Source organism: Cylas formicarius, unplaced genomic scaffold (assembly GCF_029955315.1).
Source record: "Cylas formicarius isolate icCylForm1 unplaced genomic scaffold, icCylForm1.1 PGA_scaffold_7__23_contigs__length_41026272, whole genome shotgun sequence".
Taxonomy (NCBI): Eukaryota; Metazoa; Arthropoda; class Insecta; order Coleoptera; family Brentidae; genus Cylas; species Cylas formicarius.
In genome coordinates, this window is record NW_026844352.1 from 10804941 (window position 1) to 10820312 (window position 15372).

General features: G+C 35.3%; 1 protein-coding gene and 2 long non-coding RNA genes across 4 annotated transcripts; 2 read left to right on the forward strand and 1 right to left on the reverse strand.

The window, feature by feature from the left end:
- Window positions 1–226: 226 nt before the first annotated feature.
- On the forward strand, window positions 227–1132 carry LOC132705223 (uncharacterized). The gene is made up of 4 exons (XR_009619360.1): window positions 227–346; window positions 405–677; window positions 726–920; window positions 970–1132. It is a non-coding gene; the product is annotated as an uncharacterized LOC132705223 (long non-coding RNA).
- Window positions 1133–1202: 70 nt separating this feature from the next.
- LOC132705224 (uncharacterized) lies at window positions 1203–4285 on the forward strand. Of its 2 annotated transcripts, none has more exons than XR_009619362.1 (3): window positions 1203–1856; window positions 1914–2089; window positions 3961–4285. It is a non-coding gene; the product is annotated as an uncharacterized LOC132705224 (long non-coding RNA). The 2 variants fall into 2 exon arrangements; XR_009619361.1 differs by lacking the exon at window positions 3961–4285 and having other exon boundaries at window positions 1203–1391; window positions 1719–1856; window positions 1914–2342.
- A 422-nt stretch (window positions 4286–4707) lies between these two features.
- LOC132705279 (probable methylmalonate-semialdehyde dehydrogenase [acylating], mitochondrial) lies at window positions 4708–14692 on the reverse strand. Its single transcript, XM_060675769.1, has 6 exons — window positions 14421–14692; window positions 11062–11425; window positions 8688–8968; window positions 6638–6876; window positions 6402–6585; window positions 4708–5257 (listed from the first exon to the last, which is right to left on the reverse strand). The coding sequence occupies exons 1-6, from the start codon at window positions 14433–14435 to the stop codon at window positions 4787–4789; spliced, it is 1554 nt and encodes a 517-aa protein (XP_060531752.1). The 5' UTR covers window positions 14436–14692; the 3' UTR covers window positions 4708–4786.
- Between the last annotated feature and the right edge of the window lie 680 nt (window positions 14693–15372).

A 15372-nucleotide genomic window follows, 5' to 3' on the forward strand; every position in this document is an offset into this window, starting at 1 on the left:
GACGCATGTGGTGTTTGCTGACAATCCGACCCTGCTTCGTGTACAAATGCAATGACATTTCGGCAGGGCTATAGGCTACGAAACCTTTCAAACTCGAAAAGGACGAACTGTTTTAAAGAAAAAAGGTACTTCATTTTTGGTAAAAGTAATAGATAATGTTTTTTTTTCGCTAAATATTCCACAGATCGATGTAACTCGTCAAGCAGGATCCGAGAAGAAAAGTGACCGGGGGGTGCTGTTTGCTTACAATCCGACCCTGCTTCGTGTACAAATGCAATGTCATTTCGGCAGGGCTATAGGCTACGAAACCTTTCGAACTCGAAAAGGCACTACTAATTTTGAATAGGTACTTAATATTGGGTAAAAGTAATAGATAAGAATGTTTTACATTAAATATTTGACAGATCGATGAAACTCGTCAAGCGGAATCCGAGAAGAAAAATGACGGATGTGCTGTTTGCTGATAGTCCAGAACGGCTTCGTGTACAAATGCATGGCGGGGAGACCAGAAAGTTTTCGAAACTGCGTGAGTGGAAGTCTGCGTTGGACAAATTTTGAAAATATCTGAAGGTTTAACGAATTTTGGAGAATTCGACAGAGCTACAGACTACGAAACCTTTCGAAACGAACACACGTGTCCTGTTGAACTTGAAAAAAACGAAATTATTTTTAAAAAGGTATATTGTTGCTAAATAATAGATTTTTTTAATTAAAATATTTGACAGATCATGGTAACTCGTGAAGCAACATCTCAGAATTGAATCGGGGAATGAGGAATCAAAAAAAAGGTTAACAATTTGGATCATTTTGGAAGATACATACGCCGCGCTTTTCAAAGCGGACAGACGTGCCCTTGTCCAACTGAAACGAACACACGTGTCCTGTTGAACTTGAAAAAAGACGAAATTATTTTTAAAAAGGTATATTGTTGCTAAATAATAGATTTTTTTTAATTGAAATATTTGACAGATCATGGTAACTCGTGAAGCAACATCTCAGAATTGAATCGGCGAGTTGTGTATTTGCTGCCAATCCGAGCCTGCTTGGATCATTTTGGAAGATACATACGCCTGCGCTTTTCAAAGCGGACAGACGTGCCCGTGTCCAACTTGACAAAGGCGGAATTATTTTAGGAAAGGTATATTATTTGTAAAAAAACTATACAATTTTTAAGTAACATATTTGATAGACCATGGCAACTAGTAAAGCAGAATCCGAGAATTCAATCGGCGGCTGTATGTTGACTGACAAGAATATAATTGGTGTTAATCCGGCCCTGCTTCTTGTACAAATGCATAGTGGGGAGACATGAACATTTTTCGAAATTGCGGCCCTATCCTCTTGGGATTCTACGTTGGACAAATTCTGAAAACGACCCAGAAATATAATTGGTGAGAAAATAGTTTTTTTGTTGTGTTAACAGTTAACAATTTTTTATTTTGGAAATAAGGGGTTTCAGTGTGTACTGGTATTAGTGAATCAATTTAATGACCTCAGCATCTCTAAACCCCCATCTTGAGACGCGTTAACGATCCGGATCGAGTTACGTCGCGTAATTGTGTCACTTTTTTAATTAAAAAATGAAAGAGATGTACCTACCATACTTTAGAAACCCCTACTCCCCTTTGGAGGTGATGAAATAAGTTTTGGCATAAAATATAAGTTCCTCGTATTACTTTGATATGATAAGTATAAGTCTGCCTGTTTTTTTTTTAAAGGAGGTTCAAACCCGTGCGAGGTGAGGTTTAATATATGAAACAGACCAGTCATGGGGACACGAGATATGCAAAGTTTCAGCGTAGTCGTCGCCACATTGCTGCCAACACTGCATATATAAGGAATCACGAACCATTCAGGTAAAATTTTGAAAACACATATTTATGGCAATATAGAACCTCTCTTTTTTTTAACAGGAATATTGAGACTTAGACCAGTATCTTTTTAAGTAGGCATGTGGGGTAAAGAAGACGCAGAAGCTTCAGTCGGGTACCATCGGTAACGTAGGCGATTAATATATTTCCACCACTACATATGTTGGATTGGAATTTCCCATTTGATGCTTTGACTGACTAAATGAGGAAACTTGGAGGTAAGCTCTTACGGAATTCTATCGAAATATGTTTAGTAACATATTGGTGCATTACTCTGTCTTCCAGTCAGTTTCACATAAACTTTGCACGTATTATAGAAATGCCACCTACTTTTTTTGTGTTAATATTATTGAAAGTAGTAGCTGGTAGCTGTAGTCGTAAGCCCAGAGAGTCTCTGTTTTGAACATAATACACAAAATGGGGCGTTCAAAAACAATAGACTGCATGCCTTTTAGAGTCGGCGTAAACTATGGTCATATACCCCTGATCAAATTCAGAACTAGAAAATCGTTGTGTCTCTGCATTAAAAATAATAGTAAAATTTATTGTAGGCACCTAGTAGAGTATCGAAAATTTCCATTTTTAGTGCCAAATTGGTTACTCCAGTAAATTCCAACTGTTCTAATTTTTTTAAAATAATTTATGATGTTAGTGAGTTTCATTGCAATTATTTGTTACTTAAACTTTCTGCGTATTAAACCTTAATTAAAAATACGCTATTCGTTAACGCAGGTAGAATTAATGACGCTGACTAACCTGATTTTGTCCAGGGGGGCGTAGTACGGTAGCTTGTACTGTGATGTTTGGTAGTTTGGCGGTGAGCTCTCATTTATAAAACTGGGGAATGTTTCGTTATCTTCAAATCGTAAACACGTATCATTAGAATCATATTTTTAAAATATTGATTAGGACATGTACTAAGTAACTAAATGCTCTAGCAAAAATATTCACACATATTGCGTAAAACGTACAAATTTAAATTAGAGAAAATTAACTATTTTTAGAGGTTGGTTTTTCAAAAAGGCGGGGATTTAGTTAAAGAACAGATAGAGACTAAAGGGAAGCTCTATGAGAAAAGTTAGAATTAAAAAATCGATGTTTTCGTGTCATAGCGAAAGATGGATTATTATTAAAAATAATACTTGCATTGTTGTCACCATTTGTGAAAAATATGGAAAATATCCTCTAGGTTCGCATACCTTTTTTTATTTTTTTTTAAGGTGGCTAACAAAATACACAGACAGAAAAGTTTAGATCCTGTTCGTTAATGTAGCGCATAGAAAAAAATTAGAAAGAGAACGTTTCGTGTATGGCATTCGTAGTTAGTACGGAATATTAATCTAAAGGCTGCAAGACAGTGAAAGAGTGATGTGCTTAAGTGTGGTTCAGAGAGGTTATTTGGGCTGTAGAAGTTTTTCTTTGAACAGGGTTCAACTAGCGTCTCCTAGAGCGTTAGCAGAGAAGAGTATTACAGTATTTAGTATAAGCGTCCAGATTTCATTGTTGTTGAAATTGCCATAGAAACACACTTTCATGTAGTAGTAGCAGCAGCTTTAAAGTATATGACTTTTTAGTTAAGATGCCTTTGGAGTTTGCTTTATGGCTTGATAGGAAATTAAAGGGTAGATACAGATAAGTTACGAAAAAAAAAGTATGTACACTATCCTCAAAGATCAGCAATAAATAAAAGAAATTGATGAAATAGTAAAGTTGACTGCGATATCTTAAAATCATCAATAAGATAGATAAATTAATTTTGAAAATATTAAATAATAAAAACAAATAATAAAATAGCAAAGAAAATCAAAATCATCAATAAGATAGATAAATTAATTTTCTAAATATTAAATAATAAAAATAAAATTATAATAGCAAAGAAAGCCTACCACGGCCACATACACATAATATTTTCGACATATGAACTTTTCCCAGATAAATAGTCAAATATCTCACGATACCTTAAAACAGAAGCATGCGGAAATATGTATGAAGTTAACGCACGGTAGATGGCTTAGTAAATTAATAATGTATATGGTTTCTAATATCCTACTTTATTAATGAAAATTTTAACCAGCTTTTTGTTTTGCAGATATTATTGGTGGTGCCTGCCAGCTTCCAGTTCCGAGAAAAGAAATCCAATACTTTTCGTCTTTATTTCCCCTGTCCTTTGTGCGCAATAAAAGTACAGTTTGTACCCGCGAGGGTACACATTCGCAGAACTATATGTTTTTAAAATAAATGTTATGGTCAATATTCACTAGGTGGGTTACCTTATTAAAGAAAATCTTATTCCAAGAGGGGACACTAGTTTACATTCGAACCGCTAGAGGGTGCAGATGGTCACGCGAACAATATGATCAAGTCTCATTGACGCCATTGCTTTTCTTAGGGGTGGGAAAATATCTGGGCTCTGATTGGCTTCGCCGCCATCGCGAACTAGAGGTGGGGAGATTGATTAAACCGCATTTCTTGTTGCTTATCCAATGGGGGCCAGTTTCAAGGGATTATGGGTAAAGGGGGAGGAGCCAAAGAGTCGTGGGGAAGGAGGACACGCCCACAAAAGGGAGAGGAGTGGGATTGTCCCCAAGCATACATATCTCTACTGTAATGGCCTTCTCTCAGTAAAATCGATATGCCGAGGTAGCAGCGGTGTGAAAGCAATAGGATGATCTATATTATTCGCCGTTACTTCATTTTCCCCCTCTGGAACGCCAAGGAGTGGAACATATACCCACGGCGGGGGTAACCGCTCTTTTCAAGGCATCGTAAAAGGGCGCCGCGTAGTCCATCCGTCCACTCGAAAAGTCCATGTTCATTGCCATATTCGTCATTGGGTGAGAGTAACAAATATATTTGCAAACCAAATATGCAATTTTGTATAATAGGATAACAACTAACTATCTTTGCGAATTAGTTTAATTATGAACAGGCATTGCAACCGACGGCCGACTAGCAACTTGTCCCTTTCTCCAGAGCGACGTGATCGTTTTCGTTTCCGTGTAAAAATTCAAACCCTGCTTTCCGTAAAAGTGCAAATCGCCGTGGAAACTACCCCTGGATCCCGTAAAGCTAAACATCGGCAATGGCACCGGAATGGGCACGTTCACTCCCACTTGTCCCGCGTCGACTTCGTTGACAAACTGTCTCGCAAAGTTGCCGCTTGTCGTGAAAATCGCGGTCCCGTTTCCGTACGGATTTGAGTTTATGATTTCTATCGCGTCTTCGAGGTTATCGGCCGACATCACCGACAACACCGGGCCGAAGATTTCTTCTTTGTAGCAATCGTTGGTACGTAGGACGTTCGTTAGGATTGTAGGCCCGACGAAGTTACCGTTGGGGTATTTTTCCACTCTGATGTTACGTCCGTCCAATGGGCATTTGGCACCCTGCGAAGAACGAAAGCAATGAGTTGGATAAATAAGTTAAGTTCCAAGTTATAACCGCGGAAACCATAGTGCAGATTAAGGTTGCAAACCCTCCCGTTTTAGACAGGATTGTCCCGCTACTTTTGCTGAACTTCCCGGGTCCGGCGCCCTTAAATAAACTGTTTTGAATAATTATTACTTTATAACCAATCCTGCAACATTAACGCAAAAGTAAACAGAGAAATGTAAAAACATTAGAGACTAATTTCGGATCAAACATAATTTTACCCAATCATGTCAAGATTTTTTAAGTGGAACAGATATTATAAAAAAGCTTAAATAGAATTTAAATTATATACATTAAAATTTTTCAGTTAATTTTAGTTATAAGTAAATCAGCAGTAATGCTTACTTTTTCGCCTCCAGGATCAATACTCCACTATGGTTTTTGTATTTTTATTTTTTTTTTGCAATGTTTAACAGATTTTTTTTTTATAATTTGATTTTATTTTAGAGGTGTTCACAAAAGTGGTGGGTCAAAAAGGGTCGAACAAGTGTACTATATATGGATCATCAGTGTATGATATATTTCTCTAACATTTGCAAGCAAAAGTAAAAACTTATTTTTGACATTATTTTCTTAAGATTTCCTTAAGTTTGCGATAAGTATTTGAATGAAATTTCAATTAAACTCTTGGTTTGAGTAGATTGAGTATATAATTAATGTAGATCAAATATTTGAGTCTCTTAGATATCATTTGTTATAGGTAAATTCTCATTTTCCTATGCTATGCTTTTCAAAGTAAGGATCTCCTCCATAATTTTGAAGTCTGATAGGAGGTTGTCTAACTTCAGTTTGACTTCGGCAAAGCTATGGCTGATTTCATAACATTATAAATTTTTTAAAGAAACTTCCACGGGCTACTGTAATACATTTTACAAAACTTACATATTATACATATATTTTTTATATAAAAACAATGTACGTTTGGCCTATGAGTAGCCTTCAGGTTAAAAATACCAAACATAAGGAAAATGAACAGCGATGCTTCTGAAATAGAGAAAGCTAAGAGTTGAAACTTTGGTATTATTCATACAACTCATTGGTATCGATACTGACTACAACAGAATGAAGGTTTTATAGAATCAGATAAGACATTTTTACCTGCTTTATTCCTTGTTCGATTAGGTGCAAAATTTTCGCTTTAGCTTGGGGTGAAATCACAGGGCCGACATCGGTGCCAGGTTCGTGACCGGCGCTCACTTTCAACCTTTTCGCTTTCTCAACTAAATCCGGTATCCATTTTTGACTCTCGCCCACCAAAATAACCACACTTAAAGCCATACACCTGAAAGCTGGGCGAATAAAAGATTGGTTATAATACGCTGTCCTAAACTTACCTTTGTCCAGCTGCCCCAAACGCGGCCCCAACAATTTGATCCAATGCTGAATTTTTATCTGCGTCCGACAAGACTATGGCGTGGTTCTTTGCGCCCATATTTGACTGGATACGTTTCCCACTCGCTGCTCCTCTCTGGTAGATATGCTTCCCGGCTTTATCTCCACCTACGAAACTTATGGCTTTGATGTCTTTGTGGTCGCAAATGAAGTTGACTGCGTCGTGGGTTCCGTGAATTACCTACAAACTGGTATTGAGATCTTGGATTCGTAAAGTCGATTTCAAAAATGGTCGGCGACTTAAGTGTTAAAAGTAATACAAATTAAATGAAACCTTCTCATACAATCATAACTGATAAACTTCCAAAATTATAATTTTCATATTTAAGTGGCAGAACAATGCACTAGTGCTAAACTTGTTTTCGTTTTTAGATATTTAATATAATATAATTTAGTATATTTGATATAAACTTATATTATAAATTATTATTTTATACAACAGAAAACTTTTTTTGAAATTTGATTCCTTTCTCAGGAAATATTTCTGAATTCTTTACTGCATTATTTCTGTTTACAAATTAGGCGGCTTTGTTATCTATCTAGTTGATGACTTTTTCAATAATAAGGTGCTAGTTGTTTAGTATGCTATATGGAGTTTATGTCATATTTTGTATAAAGTATATTTATAGTTGTAAGATTAAGTTAATTTTTCAAGGAAACTTCCACAGACTACTGTAATACTATTTGCAAATGTTCTGGATTCTTCCTACGCCGGTTGTTGCTGAGTCAAACTTGCTAACGTTTCGCCAATTGTCCTGTTGCCTTCTTCAGAGCTTAACTGACCCTGGCTCGCATGTATCTGCTTATTGATTGTTTGACGATGACTCGCTCTTAAGATTGTTTGGTTGCTTATGCATATATTTCTGTAGATTTTAGTATCTTTCCTTTTTAGACGAATGGATTACATTCAAGAATTTTAGTTTTAAAGAATAAAATTTGATGTCCGGCTTCGTGATTGTGTTTTGCAACTGCTGATGACTTTATTTCTCGTAATCTTAAGGCTCTTTCCTGTTCTTTGAGCCTAGTAGATATTTTTCGCCCGGTCTCTCCAAATGTATTCTTTGCCGCATATGCATGGAATGCTCTAAGCTCCTGGTATCTCAAAGGGAGTTTTGTCTTTGATGGATCGAAGATGTTGAGAGATGTTTAGACAAACGGTGGTGGTGTTTTGACGTTATATATTGTTTTGACGTTTCTTCAGAACTTTTGATATGTGGTCAGTGATGTTTTGATTGCAAGGGTTGTGGTGAAATGTATTTTACAATGCTTAATATCTCCAATGTGGAAATTATTAGGGACAAGTGCAGATGTAAGGTGTTTTAATTTTGAGGTCAGAGACTCTGGTTGAGATAATTTTCCACTCTATTAAACGAGAGAGTTGATAACCGATGATTTTTAGGCTGGATGGTAATGTGACAATGCATTAAGGTATCGGTCTGTGTACGTAGGTTTTCTATATACCATCAGTTTTCCTTGTTCAAGTCTTTCACCACCATGGTCATCCCCTCCTTTAACTACGCCCCCTCAAATATTATATAACCAGGTACAGAGTAGAATGCGAGCTAGTTTCTGTTAAGCTCTGATAAAGCCAACAGAATGATTGACGAAACGTCTGCAAGTTCAGTTCATCAACACCTGACACAGGAGAAATCCAGTAGATTTGTAAATAGTATTGTGATTAAGTGGAATTTGTAATAAATAGTATTATAATTGTTATTTGAACTTTGTCTGGTGGATAAGGAACGTGAGATTTCTGATATGTGTATCGCTAACGCTAAGTTTTAGCATAATCAGTGGTATTAGTTGTGGTATTATTCTGTTTATGAGTTCAGCACTGTTTCAAAGATAGTAACCATGTATATTTTTTGCAATAAAAATATCTATGAACATCTGCATACAGATAGAAATCATCTTTATAGATTTGCAGCTACTTATATCAGGTTAATTTTATTGCAATCAGGATATCAGACTTTAGCAGTTACCAATACTCACGTTTACAACACCCGGAGGACATCCGACTTCATTCAACAGTTCCATGAGCAAAATGGTTGCTCCGGGATCTCTTTCAGATGGTTTAATGATGATGGTGTTTCCGGCTATGAGCGCCATCGGCACCATCCATAAGGGCACCATGGCCGGAAAATTAAAAGGACTAATACCCGCCGTGACTCCCAGTGGAACTTTGTAGGAGACAATGTCCATGTCTTTGGAAATGCTTTGCAAAGATTCGCCTTGAAGAAGGGTTCCGGCAGCACAAGCATGGTCGACAACCTCTGCAAAAGAAAAATTTTGCACAAAGGTGTGAAAAGATGTCCAAGTATCGACTACGAACTTATTCAGTAAATCGGCCAAGAGAACACGCTGAAAGTTACTTTCGAGTTTTAAAACCGGGTTTATACAAAATTTTCTAATATTAACCATACTAAGAGTGAAAACTTTTTTACATCATTAGGTAGTCAAATAAGTGCATAACAATTTTACCTAAAATATAAATTAAAACATACATATTCACTTTATTTAGTGTTTATTTAGGATGTTATATTTAAAATCGTAATAAAGTTGTTTAACTTCCAAGTCATGTAAACACAAAGATTTGTCTTAGTAACAGTCATTTACCCTGTACGAGGAAAACCATATATACTGTTTAATACTAATTTTCCGATTTTTAGCAGTTTTTCATTTACGAAAAAGGCAATTTTTAGGCAATTCGCCATAACCAACACACCCAAAAAATCACTAAAATAAAAGTTCTAGCCCCCGTCCACACGCGTTTTCTGCTTTAAGAAATTTTTCAACCGAGTAGGTTTTTGAAAAAATATATTTTTTTTAAATTTCCCAGAATTTACGAGTTACTAGTTTTACCCGCCTGCCAAATTTCGAGTCGTTGCAAATTTCGGATGTTTTGTTTTTTACCATAGCTCCTAATATCTCACGCACCGTGTACAATATGCGAAAAGTGATTCAGCTTTGATGATATGATTTTCATTAAAATAAGAACTCAAATTACAGATTTTTGCGAATATGGCATGGCCCGTATGTTTAAAAGTTCGTGGTCCTGTATCTCGCGCGTCTTATCGTTCAAGAATTTTTTGCTTGCTCCGCTGTAGTTTATGAATGTTGAATAGTATATTAGGCAACAAGTGCGGTAAACGGCATTTGACTCACGAGTTTATTTGACACGAGCGGAGCGAGTTTTTAATAAACGAGTGAGTTAAAAATTTTACCGAACGTGTTGCATACTATACTTTTTCTACGACCGTTAGGTTTTGGGTATATTTTCGCAAAACAACACATATACATTCACTGACTTAACCGTCAGAATTGACAAACGTTAAATTCAAAGCGTGCGAAATATCTGCGAAAACATCCGATTGCTCCCAAATCCGTGCTGTAAAATCCCGGAAATGTCCGAAGTGGCTCGGATTCGTGGGAAACGAAACTGCGTGGTAAAGTGACGCTTCCCGCACGCTAGATCGGTGTGTAATTAGATATTTTAAAGGCGGGAGTAGAAAAAAATACTTTCCTACCAACAATCTCCCAGTTACAACAGCGGGCCACTCATATAAAAGTTTATCTAAAGGTTTTATCCGTCACAGTCAAAGCCTGTCGACAAATATGTGTATTAGAATACATAGGGAAGCAGTTTTTTGACAGATAAAAGTCATCGAGTTTTGTGAAAAATAAAGTCAAGTTCTAAATTCCTCGGGTTCATTACCTCTTAGTTGTTTTAGAGATTCTTTTTGTAGTTACCAATTTTTGACTCATTTCCTTCAACGTGCTGTGGTTATAGAATACAAAGTATTTTTATCGGGGTGCAAAATTTTAAACCAATGATGACCGAAAAAGAGATAAAAAAGTGAGGAAAAGATGGATGATGGCGTTGGATAGCTGCCATTTTATATTAACTCTGTACTCCGTTAACTGTTCTTAATCTTAATCTTAATCCCCCAGGTACAACTGTTCAAAAGTTATCTCTCTAGAAGCCAAAAACCGTTGATTTTGGGGCTAATTGGCTCAAAATTGAATAGTATGGAAGAATCCATTTTGAATAAAGACCAGAAAAGTATATTGTCAGCCAGGGTCAATATGACCAATTATTCAAATTGTGTTATTACTATCTATAGCGTTTATCAACAAATTTAAATTTGTTTAAAAAATATTCCATTACAATAAATAACTAGTTCAAATTTACTTTTCATCACCAGCAGTGAAAAGTATACCTTTTTGTAATTAGTTTATTCACTTATATTTTTAACTTTAAATGCCAAATTAGAAAGAAATTGTATACGAGTGTAGATCCTTTCGAAAAGTTCGATTTTACAGTCAGTAATATAACGAAACAAGAAATTCGTATCTCCACACTTACGTATTCCTCGCATAACGTCTCCGTCGGCATCTGCTAGCGTTTTTCCTTGCTCCAATGTGATGTTGGCCGCTATTTTCTTCATATCTCTTCTTATCGCCGCTTGAAATTTCAACATCAGCTGCTGCCTAGTCAGTACCGACGTATTTTTCCAGGAATGATATGCCTTTTTGGCCGACTCCACGGCGGCTTCCATCTCTTCTCGAGTAGTTAGCGGTATTCTGGTGATTAGGTTGTTGGTAGCTGGATCGTGCAGATCCACCCATTCCGTCGCTTTTGAGTCGACGAATTCCCCATCGATAAATAATTTTGTGGTAGGCGCAACATTTGAGTAACTCCTCTTAAGAACGGCTGCTAAGGGGGAAGTCTAAAAACGTAAGCATATTGATCGATTTTGATCAGGGTTATTGCCATTTCTACCTATCAGATACTTAAAAAAAATAGTTCAAGATTAACGTCATAAATAAAGTTTTCAAGATTACGCTATTATTCGCTATTACTCTTTGCCACTAATATTTATACTCACTCAGGTGCTATTTTTTTAAACAACTTTATTAAATAAAAATAAACAAAATATTATATTTACTTGCTGACACAAATCAGTGCTTGATAACTCTGTTTTTCTTGTAACAATTTCCAACAAACCAACAAAGAATTCGTAAGCCTAGTGTTATCACTTAAACTATTCAAACATTTGGTTGCTAAATGAACAAGATTATTGAAGACTATACTAGTTCTGTTCTGAGTTGGATATATACTTCTATGCGCAATTGTCCTATGATTATTGATTGATTTGATTATTGTAAGTTACTATGTATTTTTGAATTTAGATACATAATCTTAGACATATAACATTTTCGAAAATATGTTTTGCACAATTTCTCCAGTTGCCCAGACTGGGATTAGATGAATCTTTCTTTTGTCATACCTTATTTTGTGTAACAATTTATATGAAATCTGTAACGATTCTTACAATTTTAGGCGTAAACAATAATTTAAAAATGGGCCTTTGAGATTTATACAAGGTGTGTTCAAAATGTTAGATGACAAGGTGAAGTTTTATCAAAAAGTATTTATTTATTCATCAAAATTAGTAATCCCCCAGATATAATACACTTAGGCCAACGTTTTTTCCAATCCTCGAAGCACTGTTGGTAAACACTTTCTGGGATAGCCTTGAATTCTTCCAGCGATTTTTTCTTTATCTCCTCGATAGTTCCAGACCTCCTTCCTTTCATGGGTTTCTTGAGTTTTGGGAACAGTAAAAAATCGCAGGGGGCCATATCCGGTGAATGTGGTAGCTGAGGCATGATTGTGTTTTTATTTTTGGCCACAAACACACGCAACGATGAGTAAGGAGGTGCATTATCGTGATGCGAAATCCATGAATTCTTTTCCCACAATTTCGTATGTTTTCTTCATATATAAACGGCACATAATTTCAACGTAATACTCTTTATAAACCGTACGATCTTGCGGTAAGAACTCTTGATGTGCTACGCTATGACAATCAAAGAAAATAGTAATCAAAATCTTGTTAACTGATCGAATTTGACGTGCTTTTTTCGGAACAAATTTTTGGTGCTACACGTTTCATGCCCAAAACTTCGGAAAAACTTGCATGGCACGAGCCAATAGACATGTCGACGTCTTCAGCTACTTCTCTAATAGTGTTTCGACGATTTTTCAACACCATTTGTTTCATTTCTTGAACGCCTTCATCAGTTATTGTAATGATAGCTTGTAATACCTTTAAACATTTTTTTTTGCTCAAAGTATGCCGTTCTCAACATCTCAATTTTTTGCAAAACTGTATTCCATTTTTTACAGAAAATTTCATTCCATTTTTTTTGACAGCAGAAGATCACCGAGCACACAAAACACGTCTAACGTTTCTGTCTCACAAAAAAAGTAAACGTGCAAACTAGCTGAAATTGTATGAGGGACATGTGTACCAACATAAGCCCACCCAATTACACAAGTCACCTTACTTGTTGAACACACCTCGTATATGACATAAAACGAATACGGGCCGTTTACTCGTTTACTCCACGAAGCTTGTTTTTTCTATAAAATATTCAAAAACAAATCACTTGAGTATCTGCATCATATAATTAAATTTCGTACATGCAGTTCAATTAACATCCCCATCACAGTCATAAAAAAGAACTTTAGAAAAAGTGTTTTTCTTACAGAATTGCTTCACTTGTTAATAAATATAAAATATTTAATGTTTCTTGATCCTGTCAAATGTTTAAAAGCCATTTAGGAAATACTTTCACATTAATGAAGTCGTTGGTCATTTGGCGAGGTTCTGGCAATATTGTTTTCTTTTCTTTTTTTTAATTTAAATATTAAATTTACGTGTCATCTTTTCTCAAGAAATTATAACAAGTGTTTGATACTTTTACCGGTCTGCACTAACAATTTTTTAATTCCGTTATATTTATGTTTACAGTTTTTTGTTAAACTGATTTCTTTGTAGGATTAATAAAATAAAATGTCTATTATTATTAGTGTTACAATAAATGGTTAGTACAAAATCTATACATCTATACCAAGTTAATGAGTCATTTTCTGAAATCTTTGAAGAATTTTTTCACACATTCCATGATGTATTTAATTTGTCAAAAAGTTCTTCCTATCGCAAACTACCATTGTACAATTAGAAGTTAACGGCCGAGACCAAGAGACGAGTTTAAAGTGTTGGATATATTACTCACTCCGAAAATTCGAGTTTGCGTTCGTCTTATTAATAGTATATTGAAACAGAAATATTATATGGATTATATATTGGGATATCGATAGTTAAGTAACTTTTAGAGACGCATACTTCCATACTATATTTTCGAGATTCATAAGAACCGGTATATCTTGAGTACAAAACCCAATTCCTGTGCAAGTTTTGCCAAACAATTCTAATTCGAACTTAGTTCAAAGCGGCAGTAAGAAAAACATATTCTCAAATATTACGCAATTTTTTAACAAGTGATACGTTGTACATAAAATATAAACAGAATTCTCTAAATTTAGCTGTTATTTTGGTAAGAGCGTTTTTTGGTATGAGTGTTCTAACTAACCCTAATTCACTGTTAAAACTAGAAGATCCGAAAAAATGACATCGTTTTTGTTAAACCGTTCGTGTTTAACGCAAAAGCGAAAGTTTAACTTTCCAAAATATGACTAAATAATAATAAACGAGACGAGTGTAATTTAGCAGATACCAACATTACGATTTTGCCTTTCAAGTCGACCTTGTTCAAATTTAAAAATCGCACGTCATGAATTGGTCTATTAATAAGTACCTTTTTTTAATTTTAGATTGTATTAACTTCGCTAACACGCTATAAATAAATACTTACAACAGATCGGATCATTTTGCGATAGTCCTATGCTAGATAGGTACAACAAACGGGCTACAAAATGCTTCTCCAGTCGTACTGATACGTAAATTTGGTATTAAAAATTGATAACGTCGCTTGCCCCCTACCTTCTATTTTTCGAATTAAATTGTTTACTGCGATTGTTGTACAGTCATCATCTAAAACAGCTGATAGAGTCGGCGTTTGCTATAACTTTAAACAACAACGCAGTCTTAGATACGTATCGTTGAAACAACTTCGTCATGAACAATGCGTTTCGACCACGTGTTAATATTCGGGCTTAACTTTATACCTGTCGTATGAAACCAGTCACTCAAGATGGGACAGCCGCGCTCTTACAATACAGGGTGTCTCAGAATTTACTGTCTAGGTTTGAAGGGCATATTTTTCTTGTTTTTATCATATAAGCATCTGTCTTAATTTTATTCGTTTTCGGGTATTCGGCCATTACATTTTATGAAAACAAATAAATAGTTTAATTTTAATTGCAGAAAATAAAGACCCTTATGACGATAAATGAACGTAGCCAGTTTTGTCAAAATGATCTAAAATCTGAGTGTTGAATTTGTATACCCTGTACAACCAAACGCAACCTCGTGCGTTAATTAACGCAATTGGAAGCAATAACTTGTCAAAAAATTACAATAATTACAAAACAGGTAGAGAAATTTGGTATCTCTTTCAAGCTACCGAGCAGGCGTCTTTATCTTTAATAATAAATTCATCTTTCTAAAAACTTTTCACGACAGATATTTGACTTTTTACTACAAAATAGTAATAACTTTTTACGCAAAAAAAAGTTACCTATGTACTCAGTGTGTGACAGGCTTACAATATCAATATGTCAGTAATAATAATTATAATAATAATAATAATAACAAGCTTTATTGTCTAATAGATATAATATTCAATGACATGACAATTAATTCGC

Excerpts from the sequence above, each read along its gene's own strand:
- LOC132705279 (XM_060675769.1), bottom strand. Across the intron at positions 8,969-11,061 it reads AGACGTTATGCGAGGAATAC|AGGTTGTCGACCATGCTTGT; the intron begins GTAAGTGTGGAG and ends TTTCTTTTGCAG. Across the intron at positions 5,258-6,401 it reads TCGAACAAGGAATAAAGCAG|GGTGCCAAATGCCCATTGGA; the intron begins GTAAAAATGTCT and ends CGTTCTTCGCAG.